General features: G+C 35.8%; 1 protein-coding gene across 8 annotated transcripts in view; it reads left to right on the top strand.

Annotated features, from left to right (window-relative positions):
• Positions 1–21,333, top strand: part of SEC24B (SEC24 homolog B, COPII coat complex component) — a 51,799-nt gene that overhangs the window by 13,024 nt on the left and 17,442 nt on the right. For 7 of the 8 annotated variants that reach the window (XR_007507769.1, XR_007507770.1, XM_049814858.1 and 4 more), the window contains 9 exons: positions 39–224; positions 5,572–5,676; positions 11,056–11,136; positions 12,843–13,024; positions 14,583–14,767; positions 16,479–16,581; positions 18,023–18,149; positions 18,767–18,876; positions 19,711–19,823. Coding sequence is in view for 6 of the 8 variants with exons in the window: in XM_049814858.1 (XP_049670815.1) it covers positions 39–224; positions 5,572–5,676; positions 11,056–11,136; positions 12,843–13,024; positions 14,583–14,767; positions 16,479–16,581; positions 18,023–18,149; positions 18,767–18,876; positions 19,711–19,823 (1,192 nt within the window). In the remaining 2 variants the exon portion in view is untranslated. The remainder of the gene's footprint in view (positions 1–38; positions 225–5,571; positions 5,677–11,055; positions 11,137–12,842; positions 13,025–14,582; positions 14,768–16,478; positions 16,582–18,022; positions 18,150–18,766; positions 18,877–19,710; positions 19,824–21,333) is intronic. The other variant, XM_049814860.1, reaches the window with a different exon arrangement.

Raw genomic sequence — 21,333 nt, 5'->3', positions numbered from 1 at the left:
AAATACAAAGTGTTCCTGCTTTCTGCTGTTGTTTTCAGGTGGCATCGATTCTTCACAGCCTGTGCACTCTGTGAGCCAGAGCATTCTGTTTACCAAGCCTGGGGCTGGAACATCTGCTTCCTCTGCTGTGATCTCGTCAGTAAGGACACCTGCTCCAAGCCTTTCTTCACAGCCACCATCTTCACCCTCTGTTACACAGTCATCAGAGTTGGCCCTTCAGGAAGGTACTAAAAGGGAATGGGAAGTTACGGTACAGACTTCTGCCCTGTTCCACATGCACACATGAATGCTGGAAGCTTTATTGCTGCTTTTCTGCATTTGTCTGGAGTATATCTCTTGCATCTCATCAGGCTCCCTTAGCGTTCATGTTTTATACCACCTTGGTTCTAGCTTCTCTTAGCACGTCTGTTTGATTTTCTTTGGCCATATGTCACCTTTGGCTTGTTTGTCTTGCTGGCAGCCTTGCATGTCTCTTCCTCCAAAGGCCTTTTTTTTCAGTTCCCTTGTTCTTCTGTTCTAAAAAGCTGCTCACTATTTTAACTTTTTGGAAAAAGGTCTTAAAAGTAGCTTTTGTAATCAGTCTGTATTGAAAAACGAGGTGTAAACTAGCAATTTGCACTGGGAAACAGAGCGAGTTTGAGTATTAAATTCAAACTGATAGTATTGTTTTCTTATTCCCTAGCTGTAAGAGCCCATGGAAAGCTGCTCCAAGAGTTCTTGTCGGAGAACAAAGGAGTTCATTTATAAGCTCCTTCTTATTGTGATGTTGGTAGACTCTTGACAAAGAATCAGTTGGGCCTTGAGCCTTCTTCAGCCATGCTAGTTCTGTCCAGATGTTTTTACTTGCCTCTTGACTGTTACATGTTTCTGTATCTAGTATTCCAAATCTAATTTACTGCACTGATTCTTTTTTTTTTTTTTTTGGCTGTGTTTTCTCTTGGTAGTTGCAGTTTTGAATTTGTATGGAAAAAGAACTTGGTGTGTGAGGTGGAAGTAGGCATTGATTTTGTCCAGAACAATGTGATATGTCTAGTGTTCAAAATAATTCTCAAAAACATGGTGTGTGACTGTCACAGCATGTTTTTTATTCTTAAATTTCAAAATCCTCTGACATAAATGTCTAAATTTCCCCTTTTCGTCCATTTCCTCCTTTTTCTGGTGGGGTGGAGAATGTAAAGAAATAGCTTGTCTGTGAATCAGCTCTATATATCTTACAGGCAAAAGGGTAATTCTTTATTGCTATAAAGTCCTATGTACAGTGTACCATTTTAAGGAAAATGATAAATCAGTTTTTTGGAACTGTGCTTGGTTCCTGCATAGTTTTATAGTTGATTTTGGTACTGGGTAGAATTTGTACTGTAGATGTGCTTGCTAGAAAAAGCTGTTGCTTTATCTTCCAAAGAAATTGCATAACCGTGTTTCTAATGAGAAAAAGGGGTTTAGCTGTTTAACTGTGCTTGCCTTGACATGTAATATATATGTTCTTGCAGTGATTCCTGTATAATGTGTAAACACTTGGTACATTAAATACAAATCACTGCAGTTGCTGCCGAACTCTTCACTAAATTCTAATACTTCCATATAAGTGAAGGCTAATGCAATATGTAGCTGAATGAGCACACTTTAAAACCAGCAGTATACCCATGTCAGGAATGTAAAGATAAGTTGTCAGGAGTTTGCATTGATCTAGTTGTATTTACATTAATATAAACAATAATAAATCAATGTACCTGTCATCACACATGTATGTTTCTGTGTTTAGCTGATATTTTTGTGAGCATTAGGAGACTTCAAATTCATTTTGTTTAGTTTCATTTGAGGAGTCTGAAATACATAATGTACTCTTGCGGTACATTTTTATCAACAATTAAGTGTGATAACTTAATTTGTAGAATTTAACCTACTGAAAAAATAGGGCACATCTACTGAATATTTGGCCAGGTTGTTAGAATTCCAAGTGTGTTTCTCATGCAGAGATTAAATGGACTGATTTTTTTCTTATTATTGAGTAGTGTTGCCTACATGAAAGCATTCTGGAAAACCACTTTGAATTAATTTTTAAAGTGGATTTCATTGTTTTAAGCTCCTATGCGGGCACTCCTATACAGAATTAAAATATTCCAGTTGTTTGCTTGGCCAAGTTCTAACAGGGCAAAAAACTTAAAAGGCATTAAAGCCTAGTTAATCTTACATAAATAGCCCTACGAATTTAATGCAGATAAACTAATTTACTTGAAAACAGCATCCTAGAGATTAACTTTGAGGATAAATGTCCTGTCTGGATGTTATTTGTAGGCTTCCTTAGGCTTTGCGTTGATGAGAGGAGCTGATGAGTAAATGAAAATAATTTAAAGCAAAAAGTTTAAGAATGGAGGAGGGTTCATTTTTCAGAACTACTATTTGTAATATTAAGATCATAATGCTGTAGTAAATTTGTTGAAAATATGAGGGTTATGGGTAGGCAACCAGTTAAAGACCTTCAGAATATAGTTTATTTTCACATGTGGTTATTTCATTTTCATTTTTGGTGGGGCCTCCATTATGAAACTTAAGCCACATAAAATGTACATTTTACATTTTAAAGTCTTTCATGGTATGGGCGATTGTACTTAAAATACCTAAATAGTTGGTTTATTTCACAGGCAAATGAGTTCTCATCCAAGTTTATCCCTTTGTGTCCTCCCACCTACATTTCTAGGTGTCTGTAAAATGTAGTGGGATAAAGCCTTAGAATGTGATGATATTATATTACAGGTATACAGGTAGCGGGGCTTAGAAATTCCAGTCCAATGAATTTGTGATGCGTTAAATTACGTGGTGGCATTTTAAGCCAGACCTATAAAGTAATCTCACTCAAAAGAAATAATTTCAAAATAAGCTTTTGCAGTTTTAAGAGTGAGAGACTTTGATATTATTAGCAACTTTGTAAAAGATGCTAAGCAGAACTGAGCTGTCAGAACAGAAGTCATGATTAGGCACATGGTGGCACTTGGAACTGCTGTCTTCAGCCACCAATTTTTGCCCTTCAGTTGCTTTCTCCCTTGTGCTGGCTTACTGGTGGCATTGCTGGCCAGTGAACCAGAATGGGAGGCTTCTCCACTTGAGAATAACTTTTTAAACTAGGTTATTTTTCAGCCAGATAAGTTCTCAGATTGTTTTTGTGATTGGACGGTTGTGCTAGCACAATGCAGAAGTATCCTAAAGGCAGAGATTTGTAGTACTTCTGGCAATGAAAATTTAAAAAGTCTATGCAAACTCATAAAGCTGGTAAGAATCAAACCAGCCCTGCCTCCAGAGAATTCATAGTGACATAGTTCATGATTCCTAAGCTTCTGTGTCACTAGCATATTTTTTTAATCTCTTTTTCTGTATTCTTTCTGAACACATGCATCCTTTTATGTATGTGACCAGTGACTGGAAAAGAGGGAGGTTTAGAAGTAGAAGTTTGTTTCCCAAAAAAACATTCCAAAGATTCCAAAGTAGCATTATTAGAATGACTAATTCAGTCTTTTTCTCTCATCTGCCCATGCTTGGATTTTTTGCATTGGCATGCCCTTTCCAGGTAGATGTACTTTCTTTCTTCTATCTGTGTACGTGGTATTTGTTAGAAGTCTGTCTTTGCGCTCTCACACTGTGCCCATCTTCTTTTACTTTGGCTTTCTGTGTTACAGTGCATCTCTTCTTGTCGTCCTGATTATTTTTTTCCCTTTTACTTGCATGTTAATTATTTTAAGTTGTTTTTTTCTCGTGCACAGTAATGCAGTTGTTCTGCCTTACTCCTCAGTAGCTCTCCCAGGCATGAGAAAAGACATAGTCTCTGTGGCTGTAGTCTGGTTTTGTGCAGAGAATAGTTTTCTTGCATCCTCCTTACCAAGTGCATCCAGTAGCCTTCATAAAAGACGGTACTATGAATCACTTCTGTTAGTCCTGTGTTTTAGCCATATAGAAACTGAAGCATTGTACCTCCTCAGCTGCACTTAGTTTGATTTTTGCCTTCATCACTGTGACTACTTGTATTGTGGAGAAACTTGATTGGAATTGTAGGAGTATTAATGCACTAGATAAAGTGAAATAAATGTCAGTGTCTTCTTGCACAAACCTCTGTATGAAAGTTCAGCTTTTCAAGAATGTGATATGGTTTTGCTCTGTTTTCTTTTTACTTCCACTGTTTGAATAGATACTCTTCACCTTGATTCTGTTGTTTTTTCTAAGTGAAATTGAAGTGGTCCTCTTGGGTCCATTTACTAACCCTTTTTAAAAAAGCCATGAAACTAACAGTGTTTTTAGCCTGTAGTTTAAATAAAACAAAGGTTGATATAGTTGATTTAAGCTGTGGATGGGGTGGGGGCGGGGGGGAATCATTAATTACCAGGATGTGTAATTTCAGATCATGCATAATATACAACATTTCTGTAGTGCTTTATAGGGCTAAAATAAGGAACACTAATGGTGTCACAGTGCTTCTACAGGGGAAAAAAAATCCCAAACCCTCAAGAGTCTGAAAAGTTTTGAAGAATTAGGATATTTTCTTGTGAGAGGAACAGTGGTCACTTGCATTTATTTGGGATGTCTCTGCCTGACTACAAGCATATTTAAAATCCTTGCTAACCCTGCACCGTGACAAGAGAAACTTAAGATTTCTTGGAGATGCTGAAATTGCATCAATATTGAGTAAAGTAGGAAATTAATTATAAGCTATTGCTGCATGCTTTACTCTTGTTTTAATGGTATATGTATGTGTTGCTTTTGCACAGATGTTTAGAGTAGATATTGTAAAAAACAAACAAAAAAAACCCAACCAAAAAACCCCACTACCAAAAAACCTTCTAGATTATGGTTTGGAGGTGACAATGGTAGCAGTTGTTGCATTGTCACCATATCTTAAAACTGGATAGTGTATTTAGGTTTAAATATGGGTCTATGAACCTGAATTTAGGCACTAATTTAAAAATAAGACTAACCAAGTTTTCAGGTTTACCTAGCTTAAGTTTCACCGTGTTGCTGAGGTGTATGTTTGTACCCTTGCATGTTGCAGCAGCAGTGTATTTCATTTCTGACAATGTTCAGAATTCCAGCGTGAACTACTCCTTTCTTAAAAAGGGCAGGTGTGCCAAGCAAAAGTTTAATATTAATGTTTTCATAAGACAATTTGAATTTATCTGGGAAGGAACTAATTTATTTCTTTATATTAACTTATTCCAGTGGACAAACTGATATTAAATACATATATAGAAAGTTTGTGTGTGTGTTTAACTTCCTGACATAAATGCACATACACACACACATACATATATATAAAAATATAAAAAATTGCCTGCAAACTTCCATATGCTACTAATACTTTGCTAAACTAGCCCACTAAAACACTAAAAACTGCTTCTGCTGTACTGCTCATATAGTTCATATATGAACTACAGTTCCATAGTCTAGGGTTGTAGATTTAACTTTTTGCATGTTGGGATTTTCTCTAGAACGGCTAATTTCTCTCACTTTTAATGCAATGATTTGTGACTTTCATTTCTCATCTTTCCTGTCTGTCTGACTCTTATGTTTGTGCTTTCCACTTCACAGGCATGCAGTATGGTGGATATGTTAATAATCAAGCTAGCTCTGCACCAGCTCCCTTGTCATCAAGTTCAGATGATGAGGAAGAGGATGAGGAGGATGAGGAAGCAGGTTGGCTTTAGCTTTACACCAGTATCTTGTTCTCTTCCTACTCAAGTTTTGTTCCCTATTTCCATCCCCTGAAACCTTTTTTTTCCTTTAAGACTAAACGTCACTCTGACTCATCATGTATCAAGTTAACTAGAAATTTCCTAGCTGTTATTAGTATAGTAAACAAAAAGAAGTTCAGTGGTGGTCAGCAAATGGTCTTTTTGGTCATAATAATATCAGATGTTTTATGTATCTAACGCAGTGGTATTCACAACTTCCAAGACTCCCATATTTCTAATATTTTGATTTGCAGTAGGTTTTAAACTCTTAACTGAAGATAACCAGCTCTAGAACTTAGACTGATAATTGCTTATATTAAGCAACTAGATGCCATTTGTATCATTACATTAAACAGCATTTAACTTGTTAGTCGTTTTACATATAGGGAACTCTTAAAGTTTAGGTAGTAAAGTAAATATTGAAAGGTAGTAAGTGTGCTTTTTAAGACAGTAAATTAGTCTGTGCTGCTTTTTTTTTCTCCTTCTAAAGTATGTCTCTCTGCTCAGGCACACAGGTTCAGTTTTAACCTGCTTGCTTTGTAGGGAACTTAAAAAGTTTTTCTACCTTTTTTTTTTTTCCCCCAGTAGTAGTGGTAGTTTGTCCTGATTGATTGAAATGTTATGTTCTTGGTTGCAAGGATTCTGCCTGTATTTTGTCAGAATGGCCTGGTTTTGTGAGTTTGATGGTTCTCACCACCTTAGTTTCTTGGATGATAACTTTTTTCCTTCTAACTTAAAGAAAAGTCGTTACAGTCTATATATGAGTGGTAACAGTGTAAAAAGCTTTTTGAAATTAAACATTAGATTTCTACCCTTGCTGATAGATGGAAGTAATAGCACATACCTTGTGCTGATATACTACTCCCATTTGTGGGTGCTGGCTTTGAATATTAATTTGGGATAGCAAACTTCTGTAACTTTTCCTTTAAGCTTATAATTCATATTGTAACTAGGCAGAAAAATATCGGTGCCATGTAATTCTGAGTTTTATTAAAATAATTAAGTCATAAACTAGAATACTATGAAAATATCTTAGTGCACTCTTAGTGATATCGTGAAGAATGGAGCAAAACAATGATGACATCCAGGTCATAAGTAAGAATGGTGTAATGGGTTTGTGTTATCAATTTGAATAGTATTGATTCAACTGTTATGCTGAATTATTAGTAGAACATTAGAAGGAAAACAATTACTGCTGTTCTTTTTCTAAGGATGAAGGCATTTTCAGCCAAAGACACTTGTCATTGTTCCAGCCAGAGAAGTACATACAGTATTTGGAGGGTGCAATAGTATCGGTATAAATGATATTATTACACCCATCCCTAGTGGAGCACAAGTATTAGGATACTTGCATATCCTGTGTTATTCTTGCTATTTCAGATTATTGTTTCAGTTTCTTTACGTTCTTACCCCTTGTGTGGTAACACATTTGATCTTTCAACAGCCTTGAGTATTAGTATGAAATTATGCATAGTAACTCGTGAATAACTCTTCTTTTTAAATCTAAGAGTACTTTCTAATTTTAGATACCAGGTTTATTTCTAATGCTTTGAGTCTAATTAGACTTTACCAGCTAGAAAACAATTCGACTTTGGGATGCAAAGTTTGCTTTGGCTGTTGTGATGCAGCTGCTGTTTGAACTCTGCTTTCTAAAGTGTAGGCTAAAAGATCCAGGAGAGCATTTCATTTTTTTTATTGCAGGTCTACCTACTGAATTTTCTGCAGATAATCATCTTTGCCTAATCCCATGCCAAGGTTTCTGTCAAAGGATATGTCAGGGGTTTTGGGGGCTTTTTTTTGTTTGGTTTTTTTTTTGTAGGAATTCCAGCCTTTGTCTCCTTACTTTGTTCCCTAAACCTATCAGGGACAAAGTTTTCATACTCCCTACCATCTTTCTCTCTAAAGTTCTGTACTTTGTTAAAGCCTGTAGCCTTTGAGCTATCACTGTATTTAAATTTATCTTATGCAAAAGAGTGAAAGGGCACCCAAGTTCAATATGTAGGCTACCTGATTAATAAGCATCCTGTTTTATGCCCTGTCACCAGGAGCTAATGTAAATCCTAAAGCAGATTCTGTACACAGGTTTCTAGCTCAGGCTGTGCCAGTGGTTTTATGAAAAATAGGTGTTGGGCATCTGGTTGCTTGTGTTTGTGTAGCTTCTCAATTTTTTTTCTCACTCTTACAGTTAGATCTTTAACTATGTTGCCAAAGAGTTCTTGAAAACTCTGAAAGCAAAAGTTATATTGGTAAAATAATCACTGAACTGTAAAAGCATGTTATAAGTATTACTTTTGTCTAAGCAGTGTTCTCTAATATTTTTTTCTTTATAAAACATTTTTTTTCTGTCTTCCTAATATGTTTTCTGTTCTGGTGCTTATTATGCTAAGTTAACTTTGACAGCTGTTGTAGCTTAATTTAAACGTAGGAAAACTGTTTAATTTTGTGGAAGTTCTTGTATTTTTTATTGATGGAGAATTTGTGAGATTTCCATGACATGTGACCAGCTTAGAGTTTGAAGTTATTTTTGATCTGCAGGAAAGTGTACAACACACTGTTTTTGAGTCCACTAGTTGTTTACTAGCAGAGAGTAGAACAGGGTACATTGTAATTCTTGTAGGCACTGGGACTCTCATAGGTCTCAAGAATATGTTCCAAAATTTGAAAGTTCTTTAGAAGCAAAGACCTTAAGTGAAAGGTCTTCAGCAAGTATATGGGATACTCAGTAATAGGATTCACTTTCTTATTTTAAGTTAGGCAGACTTTGTGTTTCAAAATATCTGAGTTTTTACTTTCTGACTAGAACTTTTCTGTATGTCAGAAATGATGCATACATTTTTTTTGTTGTAGTAGAAGTACAACTAAGTTGCATTATTTTTACTTGCAGCGTGCTTTTAAAATATATTTTCAAGTACCTGTCAAATTGTTTTCTCTAAACTTTTCCAGCAGAGTTTAGGAAGTATATAATATTTCTTCTTTACAACTCACTGTATCATTAGTATCTTCCTAGTGAAAAGAGCAAACTAATTTTATATGGAATTATGTTATAGATGGATATGATTTTATGAATACAATTTCTGGTGGGAAAAACTCTTTACAGAGTGACATAGTGGTTAAAATGGAAACCTTGAGCTAGTGTCTTACATGTTTACAACTGGGCTTATAACCTCCTTGTATTTTTTTGAAATGCAGAACTAGCTTCTGGTCAGACAAGAAAAACTTCTTGAAAATTCTTAAATCTTGATCTTGTTGACCTAATAAAAGTATATTTTGCCTTTTCTGTAGTAGGACCTACCAAATCTTTAAAAGATGTGTTCATGCTCAGGGAACAAAATAATGAATCCTGTTTCCTTCAGTTTCTAGAATACGAAGATAAAACTTGGTAGGAAAAGAAATCTTGCAGTTACATTCTTTTATAAAATTCAGAAGAAAAAAAAGAGGGAAACTTAGAGTGAAAAACAATCTGAAAATTAATGTTGTATGAGTTTCACAGTGTTAATTTGTTATTTAAAATCCGTTGTTAGTGTTACGTTGGGGATTTTTTTAATAGTTTTTCTATTTCTTAGCTGAATGCTTTAAAAGCAAAATGCTCAAAAATAACCTGTACAGTCATGATGTTGCCGTGGTATTAACGTGTCTGTCGTGGTTTAACCCCAGCCAGCAACTAAGCACCACGCAGCCGCTCACTCACTCCCCCCCCATCCCACTGGATGGCGGAGAAAATCGGGGAAAAAAAGTAAAACTCCTGGGTTGAGATAAGAACGGTTTAATAGAACAGAAAAGAAGAAACTAATAATGATAACACTAATAAAATGACAACAGTAATAAAGGGATTGGAATGTACAAATGATGCACAGGGCAATTGCTCACCACCCACCGACCGACACCCCGCCAGTCCCCGAGCGGCGATTCCCTGCCCCCCCCCCCACTTCCCAGTTCCTAAACTAGATGGGATGTCCCATGGTATGGAATACACCGCTGGCCAGTTTGGGTCAGGTGCCCTGGCTGTGTCCTGTGCCAACTTCTTGTGCCCTGGCTGGGCATGAGAAGCTGAAAAATCCTTGACTTTAGTCTAAACACTACTGAGCACCAACTGAAAACATCAGTTTGTTATCAACATTCTTCACATGCTGAACTCAAAACACAGCACTGTACCAGCTACTAGGAAGACAGTTAACTCTATCCCAGCTGAAACCAGGACAGTGTCCCAAATGTCAGTGATGTTATGTTTCTGTATGCAGGAGTCTCTTTATTTGGAAATTTCAATTGAAGGAAGATCAAATCTCAAATGTTCCACCATTGAAGTTCTCCCTTGAAATAACTTTCAGCTTCACAATGGGATGTGTGGTCACAGTTGACCCTTCTGAGTAGAACAGTATCAGTGAATCTCTTTGAGTCTGTTCTGCAAAAAAAGTTTTATGTATAATTGTCTTTTTCAAATTCTTAAATACACTATTCTCTGTTGCACTTCATGGCTTGGGGTGTTTTAAGGAGTAGATACTTGGCCCTTTTCTTTGGAAATGTATGTGAAATGGCAGTGGGAGAAATGTGTTTAAATATATTTTTGTTTGTCGTGTTTTACAATAAGATATTCAAGATACATGCATAGGGTGAACTACAACTTAAGTATTGGGAGTCTCTTCAGTGCTAACAACTATGTATATGCCCATGTGCTTTTTTTACTTCTGGCTAGTTAACTTTTGTTACTCACTTTTACATAGTTACTTTTGGCCATACCAAAAGTAACTGTTTATTCTGACTGAAGCTGAGACCTCTTGTCAATGTGAAATAGAAAATAGAAGCTTTATGTTGAAAACAAAACAAGCTCTGAATTATAACATCACAGAAAGGAGTAAGAAATTAAATACTTGTCAGTTTTGCTTGAAGGTGGGGATAGTGCGTAATCACTCTGAAAATGATGGGAATCTTCTGTTGTTCACTGTTGTGAAAGAAGTCAGGATACAGACTTTTTTAAACATGTTGTACCTATCTTCAGTTGATGTAGTCTAGAAAGCACTTTTAGTTTAATGGAAAAATATTTTTTTTATTTCAAGAAACAAGTCTTTTTCATTGTTTTTGTCCTTTTCCCATTGATCTCTCTCTTGCTATTTGTTGGATGTGCTTGCTTGTTTGTTTTTTAATATGTTGATTGTTTATCTCTACCTCCCCCTCCTCTTTGCAGTCGTAATAGCTTTCCAGTCTTGGGCCTGAAGTGGTGTTTCTTCGCAGGATCTTTCATGACAGCTTCATACCAAAGTTTTGAGAAAAAAAATTCTCAGTCTCTTATTTCTCAAAAATTTGCCATTTCTGAAGCACCTAACTTTAAATTATTTTCCTCCCCCAGCAATTGATAGTTCCTCTACTACAAGCAGTGCCTCTCCTGTTCTGAACAATTATGATGCCCTGGAAGGAGGTGGCTATCCAGGTAAGCAGTCTAGTGCATGTAAATTCTGAATTGTTTGGTTTAAGACTTAAATGTTTACTGTTTATGATTTTTTTTTCCCCATTTCTGGTGGTGTTTATTGTTAATTAACAAGTAGGTGAAAGGAAATGCCTATGAAAGGAGTGGGGGCAATCATCAGAGATTTTCTGATCACCTCACTTTTTGAATCACTTTTCATAGCTTTAACACTGAAACTGGAGTAACCATTTAATAAAACTTCCCTGTATCATGTCTTACTTTCCTTTGTAATATTGAGGGTAGTGCTGAAAATATGCTGTTTGAAAGCAGGCATCTTCCTCTAGGTTATGCTGTATGCTTGATTGTGTTGAGATTAGTAGCTGATAATATTTGACACACCACTTAAGTTTTGAGAGACCAACAGTATCAGCTTGCAGAGATGCTTGAGTCAGGTTATTTTCTTCTATTTTTCTTCATTTAAAGAAAATAGCTGATATTTTGCGTATTTTTATCTCTAAAAATATCAGGAGTGTAAGGTTTGTTCTTGACGAACCTACTAGCAGACTGCCTCAGTCTTGAAATCTGTAGAGCTGTCACATTGAGAGCAGGTGGAATAGATGTTGTTCAGTGTAGGTATGTTAGCCAATATTTTAAATGATAATTGGATTAATTTGTGGGGCCTCCCCATTTGGCTCTTTTACACTGCTCTGGCCTCTGAGAATGCCACAGTAGTTTCCTTAGTTTGGTAGGTTCCTGTGTAAAGTGAAATCTCAGTCAAGTAAAAAGCCAATAGTGCTATTCATATAGGCTCCAGCTCATGCAGTAAGGGTAGCAGAGGCATGGCTGCAGGATTATGAATTCTAATGTCTCAGCTAATAACTAACCATTTTGGTTCTGCTGAAGGCATATTCTAAAAATAACTTTTTTCCTTCTGTTTTCCTTCAAGAGTAACAGGATCAACTTTAAATTTATTTGATCTGTTGATTATTTTTTTTATTATTATTATTATTATTTTTTTCTTCTCCTGGAGTAGTCATGTCAAACATAATTTCTTGGTGGTTGGTTTCTTCACCTGCCACTTTTCCCCAGTGGATTTTACCAAGCTTAAATTCTTCTGAAACTTAGCTCTCATTTGTAGACATTTCTAAAGAGTAGTTTCATCTCTTCACAGCTGTTAAGTTTTCTATGAATTTCGGTCTATGTGTTACTTTCAATTTGGCCTTTAAAAATAGTGGGACTGAACTGTGCTGCAGGGTTATACAGGAGGGACTTGCATTAATTCAAGAAAAGCTCTGTGTCCATGTTTTAGAATAGTTCTGTCACCTTAGCCTTATGTTTTAAAAGTATTAATAAGTGGTAGAGGAGAGACTAAGCATGAATGGTCTTTTTTGCAGTTTATATCGAGTGCAAATCTTGGAATAAAATGTGGTTGTAAGGGGTGTTTATTTCTTTTTTTTTTTTTTAATTCAGTTGAAATACTTTTTAGTTGCCTTTTTTGGTAAAATAGCATTTTGTTAGTTGTTACACAAGTCTATGGTCATCTTCCCATGTATACTCCCTTCATCAGCATAAGTGCAGTCATCTTCTGTGCTAATTTATTTGGTCAGTGCAGATAAACAACTTGATGGGTAAAACAAAAACTTACAAATGGAAGTGTTATTCATTAATTTAGGGGTTTAAAGAAATAGTAAGTATATTCAATACCTGTGAGATTTCTTTTGTCCTTCCAGAGACACGTTCTGTGACCAGCAGCCCAGCTCCTGCTCCATCAGTCCCCCAAACATCAAAAGCTTCTAAGCCATTTGGTTATGGATATCCAACACTGCAGCCTGGCTACCAAAATGCGGCGCCACCTGCTCCTGTGCAGACCAATAATCCAGGACACCATCCTGGGTTTCAGCACTATCCACAGGTTTGTATTTTTAATTTAAAAGTTACTTAATGAAGTATTTTCGTATCTTATTTTTATAATTTCTGAGACGATAAACATTAAGTATAATATTGATGTCATAGCTCTGGATCTTAACTTCTTATTAGAAGGCTTTTGAAATTAAATTTTAAGTTTGTCTCCAAATAGTTAGGCTTAACAAGTTTGCTTCACCAGTTATTAGCGGCATCCACAGTTCTCAAGTTTGGTGTTTCAAAGAGCGGTACAGAAGCATAATGAAGTACTTGATCAGCAAATGTACGTTTCATCAAAGCACTACTATGGGTTATGATCTCAAGCTTTAAATCAAGTTAGAAACAATGTATGGCATAGGCTCCAGATGAAAGAGCTCTGTAGAGCCTATGCTTGGGTGCGTAGTGGAGCAGGCTGCCTGCATCTGCTCTATTCTCCTGGTAAAGAGAGCACCAAACACCCTGGGAGTTATGTACAGTCACCTGGCTCCTGTTGTGCGCACGAGTCACCCAAGAGCAGTGAAATCTGAAGAAGGGGCAGATGCTGAGGCAAAATACAAATGCTGAAGCAGTGCAGAGAAGTATATGTGTGAAGGGGTGGAGAAAAAAAAAAAGATTTACAGATCCCATGCTCTGAAATAGGGCCCAGCTGGCAAATGTATCGAAGCTGCTGTTGTAGGTGATCAAAATTCCTTAATGATCTGAGTATAGTACCATGAGTTATGATGTAATATCCAGGAATGCTTTCACTGTTATGGAGGTAATGTAATATATGAACTGGAGGAAATGTTTAATTTTTTTTCTTTTCTTTTTTTTTTTTTTTTTTTAAAGTTGAAAGGGTTAGCTTTATATTCACTATAATGTGAGATGGAGTTAGGCTCTTTCAGGAGTACACAGTAAAAGAAAAAAACCCAACAATTACAAGTTGCAGCAACTGAAATTCTGGTTGAATGTATAATGAGAAAATTCTTCAGAATGCAAGTGGGGAAGCACTAGAACAGATTGTGCTGTGAAATCTTGAATCCTTAGATATTTTCAGAACTCAGCTGGACAAGGCTATAAGCAACGTGATCTAACTTTGAAGTTAGCCTTGCTTGAGCAGGCGGGTGGACTACCAGACCTCAAAGGTACCTTCCAGCCTAACCTTTTCTCCTCTTCTATGGTGTTTTGGTTTTTTTTAATTTAAAACTAAATATATAAAAACAGTTTCTGTAACTTGGAAAATTTACATTGTAACATCTTTGAAGAGGGGAAAAAATTGTCAGCCTTTCTAGTAACTTGTTTTCTTATGCCTGGAAAGCTTGAAGGACTGTGTGTGAATTCCAGTGTTGATTTATATCATGAATTTGAATTTGTCTATGATACATATTTGGAAGGTATGTCACATTTGTCTTAGCATTTTTAATTTTCTACCATACAACTATTTTCTTGTTTGTTTGGGGTTGTTACTAACTAGTATTGTATCTTTTTTTAATACATGTCTGGAAGAATTGGGATTACAAGAAGATTTAAGGTTGTTATTTAAACGTAATTGTGTGTTTACCCATTTGCAATGCTCTTACATTTTTCAGCAATATCCAGGTGTGAACCAGCTGTCCTCTTCCTTAGGAGGATTAAGTCTACAGCATTCTCAGCAGCCGGAAAGCTTGAGACCAGTAAACCTTACACAAGATAGAAATATTTTGCCTGTATCATCAGTTCCAGCACCTGTGCCTAACTTGAATTCTGATCTTAGGAAATTAAACTGCAGTCCAGAGTAAGTGTACTGTGTCTAGGACAGGATCTTACATTTTTCAGTGACTAAAAATTAAAGTGTCAAAAAACATTTAAACTGACTACTGAATTTAAATCTTTGTGATGAGCTAATATAACCCCTTTCAGTCCTCTGTATCCTTACACAAATGTTGAAACTGTCCTGCCATTAAAATACATTATACATTAACCCCAGCTAGCAAGTAAGCGCCATGCAGCTGCTCACTTACTCTCCCTCACCCAGTGGGATGGGGGCGAAAATTGGAAGGAAAAAGGTAAAACATGGGTTGAGATAAGAAAAGTTTAATACGACAGAAAGGAAGAAAATAATAATGATAATAATAACAATAATAAAATTACAATAATAATTAAAGGATTGGATGTGATGCATTAAAAAACAAGTGATGCACAACACAGTTGCTCACCACTTGCTGACTGATGTCTGGTTAGTCTCCGAGTGGTGATCTGTCCCCCTGGCCAATTCCCCCAAGTTTAGATGCAGGGCATGACGTCCCATGGTCTGGAATACCCCTTTGGCCAGTTTGGGTCAGCTGTCCTGGCTGTGTCCCCTCCCAACTTCTTGTGCCCCTCCAGCCTTCTTGCTGGCTGGGCATGAAGCTGAAAAATCCTTGGCTAGTGTAAACACTATTTAGCAACAACTGAAAACATCAGTGTATTATCAGCATTCTTCTGGTACTGAACCCAAAACATAACACTATACTGGCTACTAGAAAGAAAATTAACTCTATCCCAGCTGAAACCAGGACACCTGCTTAATCTTTGCCTTGTTTTATCCATCTAAAAAAAAAAAAAAAAAAAAAATCTATTAACAAATACCTTAATGTTATTGCAGTGCATTTCATAGAATATTTTTGTAATATTGCATAGGATTTTTTTCCAGAAAATTATGATGATCATGCCTAAATACACTGAATAAACTGTGAGTACATTTTACTGTGGTAATCCTGCAATCATGATGTATCCTTTCACCCCTAATTAACACTAAATAGTATTATCTATTATCCCAAGTCAAGTGCAGCTTGGTACAATGGAAATTGCTCTCCCTAAAGATCTTAGTTGTAATTCCAAAATAAATTTTATTCATTGCCCCAAATTAACTCGGCTTGCTGCCCTAGTGACAATGCATGGTGCCACCAGAAAACAGAAATCAGAAAACTGGGGGTCTCAAAATCATCCTTATGTATAGAACAGTTTGGACAGCACTATTTGTGCATTGGGTTTTTAGTGGCCTTTATTTAGCTTTAAGTCCATCCTTCACTTTTCATACACAGAAGGTTTTGATTCTCTTGGTATTTGAGATCCTTTTTTACTGTGTTGTTATATAAATACTACTTTCTAAGAACTAGTAAATACTGTATTCCTTCTTTAGCTCCTTCACCCAAAAAGTCTTTATAATGAATAAAAAAATACATCATTTTACATTGCACATTGTACCTAAAGCAGTTTTATCTCTGTATTGTAAGTTCATTTTAGTATACTTGCATTGCTGCATTACTAAATTGGGAAGTGGGGGAGTATTTCTTTTGTTTGTTTCTTTAGGAATTTTTTTATCTCTTTAATGTGTTAATTTTGTTTATTAAATCAGCTTTGTAAAACAGGATTACTTAAATTTCAGAACTCTTTAAAATCAGGTGTTAACACAATGTTTTTAACATCTTTTAAAATTTCAACATAATGTTTTTATTTCCTTTCAGCTCATTTCGTTGTACATTGACAAATATTCCACAGACGCAGGCTTTGTTAAACAAAGCTAAGCTTCCTTTGGGTTTGTTGCTACATCCCTTCAGAGACCTAACGGTAAAGTAGCTTGCTTTTTTTTTTTTTTAAGTACATTTAATATACACATTTGTCCTATTTTCATTAAAACAATAAAATATAACGAACTAATCCTAAATTTAACAGAAGTAGCAAGAAATTGTTTGCGACTGTTGTTAACCCCAGTCAGCAACTAAGTACCACACAGCCGCTTGCTAACTTCCCAGTGGGATGGGGGAGAGAAATTGGAAAAAAAAAAAAAAAAAAAAAAGTAAAACTTGTGGATTGAGGTAAAGACAGTTGAATAAGACAAAAAGGAAGAAAAAAATTAATAATAATAATACAATAATAATAAAAGAATTGAACCATACAAAACAAGCGATGCACAGTGGAGTTTTTTACCACTTGCTGACTGATACCCAATTAGTCCCCAAGTAGTGATCCACTCCCACCTCCTCCCTCTCCCCCCCCGAGTTTACATACTGGGCATGGCATCACATGGTATGGATTATCCCTTTGGCCAGTTTGGGTCAGCTGTCCTGGCTGTGTCCCCTCCCAACTTCTTGTGCCCCTCCAGCCTTCTTGCTGGCTGGGCATGAGAAGCTGAAAAATCCTTGACCTAGTATAGACACTTTTTAGCAATGACTAAAAACATCAGTGTGTTATTAGCATTATTCTCGTACTGAACTCAAAATTTAACACTAACTAGCTACTGGAAAGAAAATTAACTCTATCCCATCCAAAACCAGGACAGGGACTTAGGAGGATGGGGAAAAAAGCTTTGAAATTCATAGGGAGAAGCTTTGGTCAAGTCCTTCACACTTTTTTCCTTATTGTTGGAAATCTTTGCTTTCCTGTGGTTCTCTGAAGTTCTGAATTACTACTCTGTGTTGGGCTCAGAACTATCTTGAAAAGGTGTTTACAATGCTTTCTTGGAGAGAGGTGCTCGTGTTGAATGTATTATTGGCATGGTAAATGCTGTTAAAAGAAGGTAAGTGCAGTGTAGGATTGAAGCTGTGTTCATAACTATTAAGAAAGTCCTCTCCATCTAATTTATTTGTATTTATGTAAAAAGGTGAATAACTGTCTGGTATGACTTCTTTTCATATAATGTGGGTTCTTTGTTTAAGGTTTTCTGTCTGTCATATTTAGTTACCAAAAGTTGTCCTGTCTTTTGTAATTCCTTTTACTGTAGTAGCTGTGTTATTGTAACTCAGTAATTTATAGTAATTTCTTTTAAAAATCTTATTACGTCTTGATTTGTGAGGTTGGACTAAGACAATAATTAAATGTTATTTCTTCTGATTTTAAAGGGAGGATATTTTTAATAGGCATCATAATTACTCTGTATGAAAACAAGCTAAAAAGGAAAGATGATAGAATATATAGTCTTATGAAGCTTTTCTACACTGTACTGCACAGTAATGTTTTCCATAAAATGTATTATGTACTTTTGTTACAGTTTTCCATTGTTTCTTTTTAGCAATTACCAGTAATAACATCAAGCACAATAGTGAGATGCAGATCCTGCAGGACATATATCAACCCTTTTGTTTCTTTCATTGATCAAAGGAGGTGGAAATGCAATCTGTGCTATAGAGTTAATGATGGTAAGTAAGTTTTTGTAGCAGGGCATGCTTGCATTTATAGAGTCTCTTTCAAGTATTTGTATCATATCAGTCCGTGGGATACTTCAGATTAAAATGTAGATCAAGATGACAGTGTTCTTAAGTTTTTTAAAATCTCTGGATCATAAGTCAGATGTGCTGTGCATTTTCTGAAGCAAAAGGTTGTTTTGCAATTTTGTGGGAGACGAAGAAAATGTAATCATATTATCCTGATTGAAATCAACTTAGTCCATTGACTACTGTTGCAATATGCAAATGGAAACATGATGAGAGCTAAAACTGTCTGCAGTCCAGGCCACGGGTTATGAGAAACAATACAGATTGTTGTGAAATGCTCTATTTGCATTGGTGTTTTAAAATTGGGGATATATTGCTGTTTAAAATAGACCTCCTTTTGTTTCCAGTTATTTAACTTTGATGTTGATTGAGACACTTGAAATGTTCCTTTGTTTTATGTATCCTTACTGTGAATTTTTTCAGTTGTTAGTGATAATTGAAATACATCTGCTTTACTTTGCTTGTAGCTGCCGTAATGGTTTTTATTTGCTGACAAATATATAAACTTTTTTTGTGGGGGGAAAAAAAAATTTTTTTTATAGTTCCTGAAGAATTTATGTATAATCCTCTGACGCGATCTTATGGAGAGCCTCACAAACGGCCAGAAGTCCAAAATTCTACAGTGGAATTCATTGCTTCCTCAGACTATATGGTAAAAAAAGTTTTCCTGGTAACTTAACAGCAATTGCTTGTTAATATAAATGCATTTGAAATTAACGTTGCATATTGTTCCAGTGTTGTGTGTTAATTTTCCTGTGAAGGTCCTCTTAACACCAAAGAATAGTTAAAATTTGTATTTATTCTGAGTTCTGGCAAATGCAGATATTGAGAGGCTATTCAAATTTTTAGTTAATAATTGTGACAGAAACGATTCTAACGAGGAGTCAACCTACAATTGCTGCAATAGTAGTCTTGTCTCCGAGAAAGATAAACAAGGCCTAGGAAAAGGCCCTGTTCATAATGACATTATTATCAACACCAAAAATAAATTGGTCTCTTGTCTTTGCATTGAAACACTGTGGCCAAGACATTTGGCAATGAACAAAATGAATAAGTACAGCTTGTTATATGGTTGGGAAAAGGATGTAGGTAGAATATTTTTACCCTGTTTAGTGGATCTTATTGTCCACATACTGAAAGAACAATGAAACAATGGTGTTTTGAAGAGTGAATTCTGTATCTGGCATCAGAGAGTCATGTTTGAGTTGACTGTTGGAAGGAGAAACTAAAATAGCTGATTTCTGTTCTGAAGCATTACATTGTATGCTTATTACAAATGGGAATTACTAACCACTGGGAATTGTGGTTAAGTCTATCCACATGACTCTTAATTGGTAAATCAGTTTTATTTTATTGCATAAGGTATACCTTGCATTTTTCCAAGTATTCCCTTTTCCTACTTCCCTGTCTAATGACTAATCATTTTTAACATTTCTTTAAATATGATTTTTGAACATTTTTTTATTTTTATTTTTTTACCTTGTAGCTTCGTCCTCCTCAGCCTGCGGTATATTTATTTGTTTTAGATGTGTCTCACAATGCAGTGGAGGCTGGATATTTGACAATAGTCTGCCAGTCATTGTTGGAAAACCTAGACAAGTAAGAATATAAATAACCTTTTCAAATTAGCTAATGTGTTATTATGAACAGCACTAACCTACAGTTTTGCAGAAAACTTGCATATAGTGTTTAAACATTCTGTCCCTAAAGGACAGAAGTTCTGTTGCCTGGGATTCTGAAATGCAACTTACATGTCTAAAAAAAAAAAAACCCCAAACACCAAAACACCAAACCACCAACCAAAAACTCAACTCAACCACCAACCAAGCAAAGAACCCCGCCCCCCCCAAACAGCTGTTGAAGCAATTTATGTGATGAGAGCTGTCTTCCCTGCATGTGATTAAAGGTGGATCTGCAAATAATTTACTTGTTCATCTGCAAAGAATATTTAGCCATTAATTTCTAATAACATGTTGATTGTACAAACATCTATACAGTGCACTCTTCCCTCCTGCCAACACCAACAAAAATAACTAAATTATAGAGATTAAATTGGCTGGTTCTTGTGCTGAAACAGCTGAGGTGCTGTGTACTGGAATGTTGTAACCACTAGTGTGAGACTGCCTAGGTGAATTGTGTTGTCAGTTTGGTTTTTTTTAGACCACAGTTATATAGATCTACCTGTGCTACTTTTTGCACTGGAACAGCATTTATGGGATTGTTGGTGGTGCTTTTTGAGTGAGGGTTAATGAACTTCACTACATCCATGTCTTTTGAAAACTAATTTGCAATCTGTGGAGGCTTCACTCTGAAAATTGTTTTCTACAAGTTTTTTGTAGAAAACTTGATTTTAATTTCTGATAAAGACACCAGCATGTACAATAAAATTCTTCACTGACATTTAGTCTTTTTTTGTTCAGACCTTTACAGGTATTTTGTCAACAGATTCTCAGAAACATCCTAAATTATTTTAGGAAAATTCGCAAAGTCTATAGGAAAATTAGTACATCCAGTTAATTTATATACACAGATGGTAAAAACAGTATTTGCCTCTATTGCTTTTGTTCACTGTCATGGTTTTCAGCACTTGCTGCTGTTTTATATTTTATTTGAGAAATCCCGTTTAGTTTTTTCTTTTTGTATTTTTAATGCCATACATAGGAATGTGGTCCACATGAGAAATAAGTATGTTGCATTGTAGAGACAATGGATTTTGATTTAGAGCTGTAAGTACTTTGTCATTACATTAGTAAATGAAGTTTTTAATTATGAAAGAGCAGAATGCACTATTTTCTGTTGAAGAACCGAGAAGGCTACCTTCATTCATGTGTCAGTGTAATGTTTAAATGAATCTACTAAGTTCTCTCTTGGAACAAAACATCAATATGTGCTTATCTGTAACACTTAGTCTTTTAAGCTGTATCATTATCCCAGCTTTTCAGGAAATACTGAAGAAATATTACTTGTATTCATGTTTCAGATGTCCTTTCTTTTATTCTCCCTTCACCCCTGTATATGTGAGCTGAGTTTCTCCCTTCACCCCTGTATATGTGAGCTGAGTTTCTGCTAACATCAGCAGGAGCTGTGTGTATGTATGTGTCTCGAGAGA

This window comes from Accipiter gentilis, chromosome 12 (genome assembly GCF_929443795.1).
Source record: "Accipiter gentilis chromosome 12, bAccGen1.1, whole genome shotgun sequence".
In the NCBI taxonomy this organism is placed as follows: domain Eukaryota; kingdom Metazoa; phylum Chordata; class Aves; order Accipitriformes; family Accipitridae; genus Astur; species Astur gentilis.
Note: the sequence above shows the minus strand (reverse complement) of the source record. Positions and strands in the feature narration are given on the sequence as shown.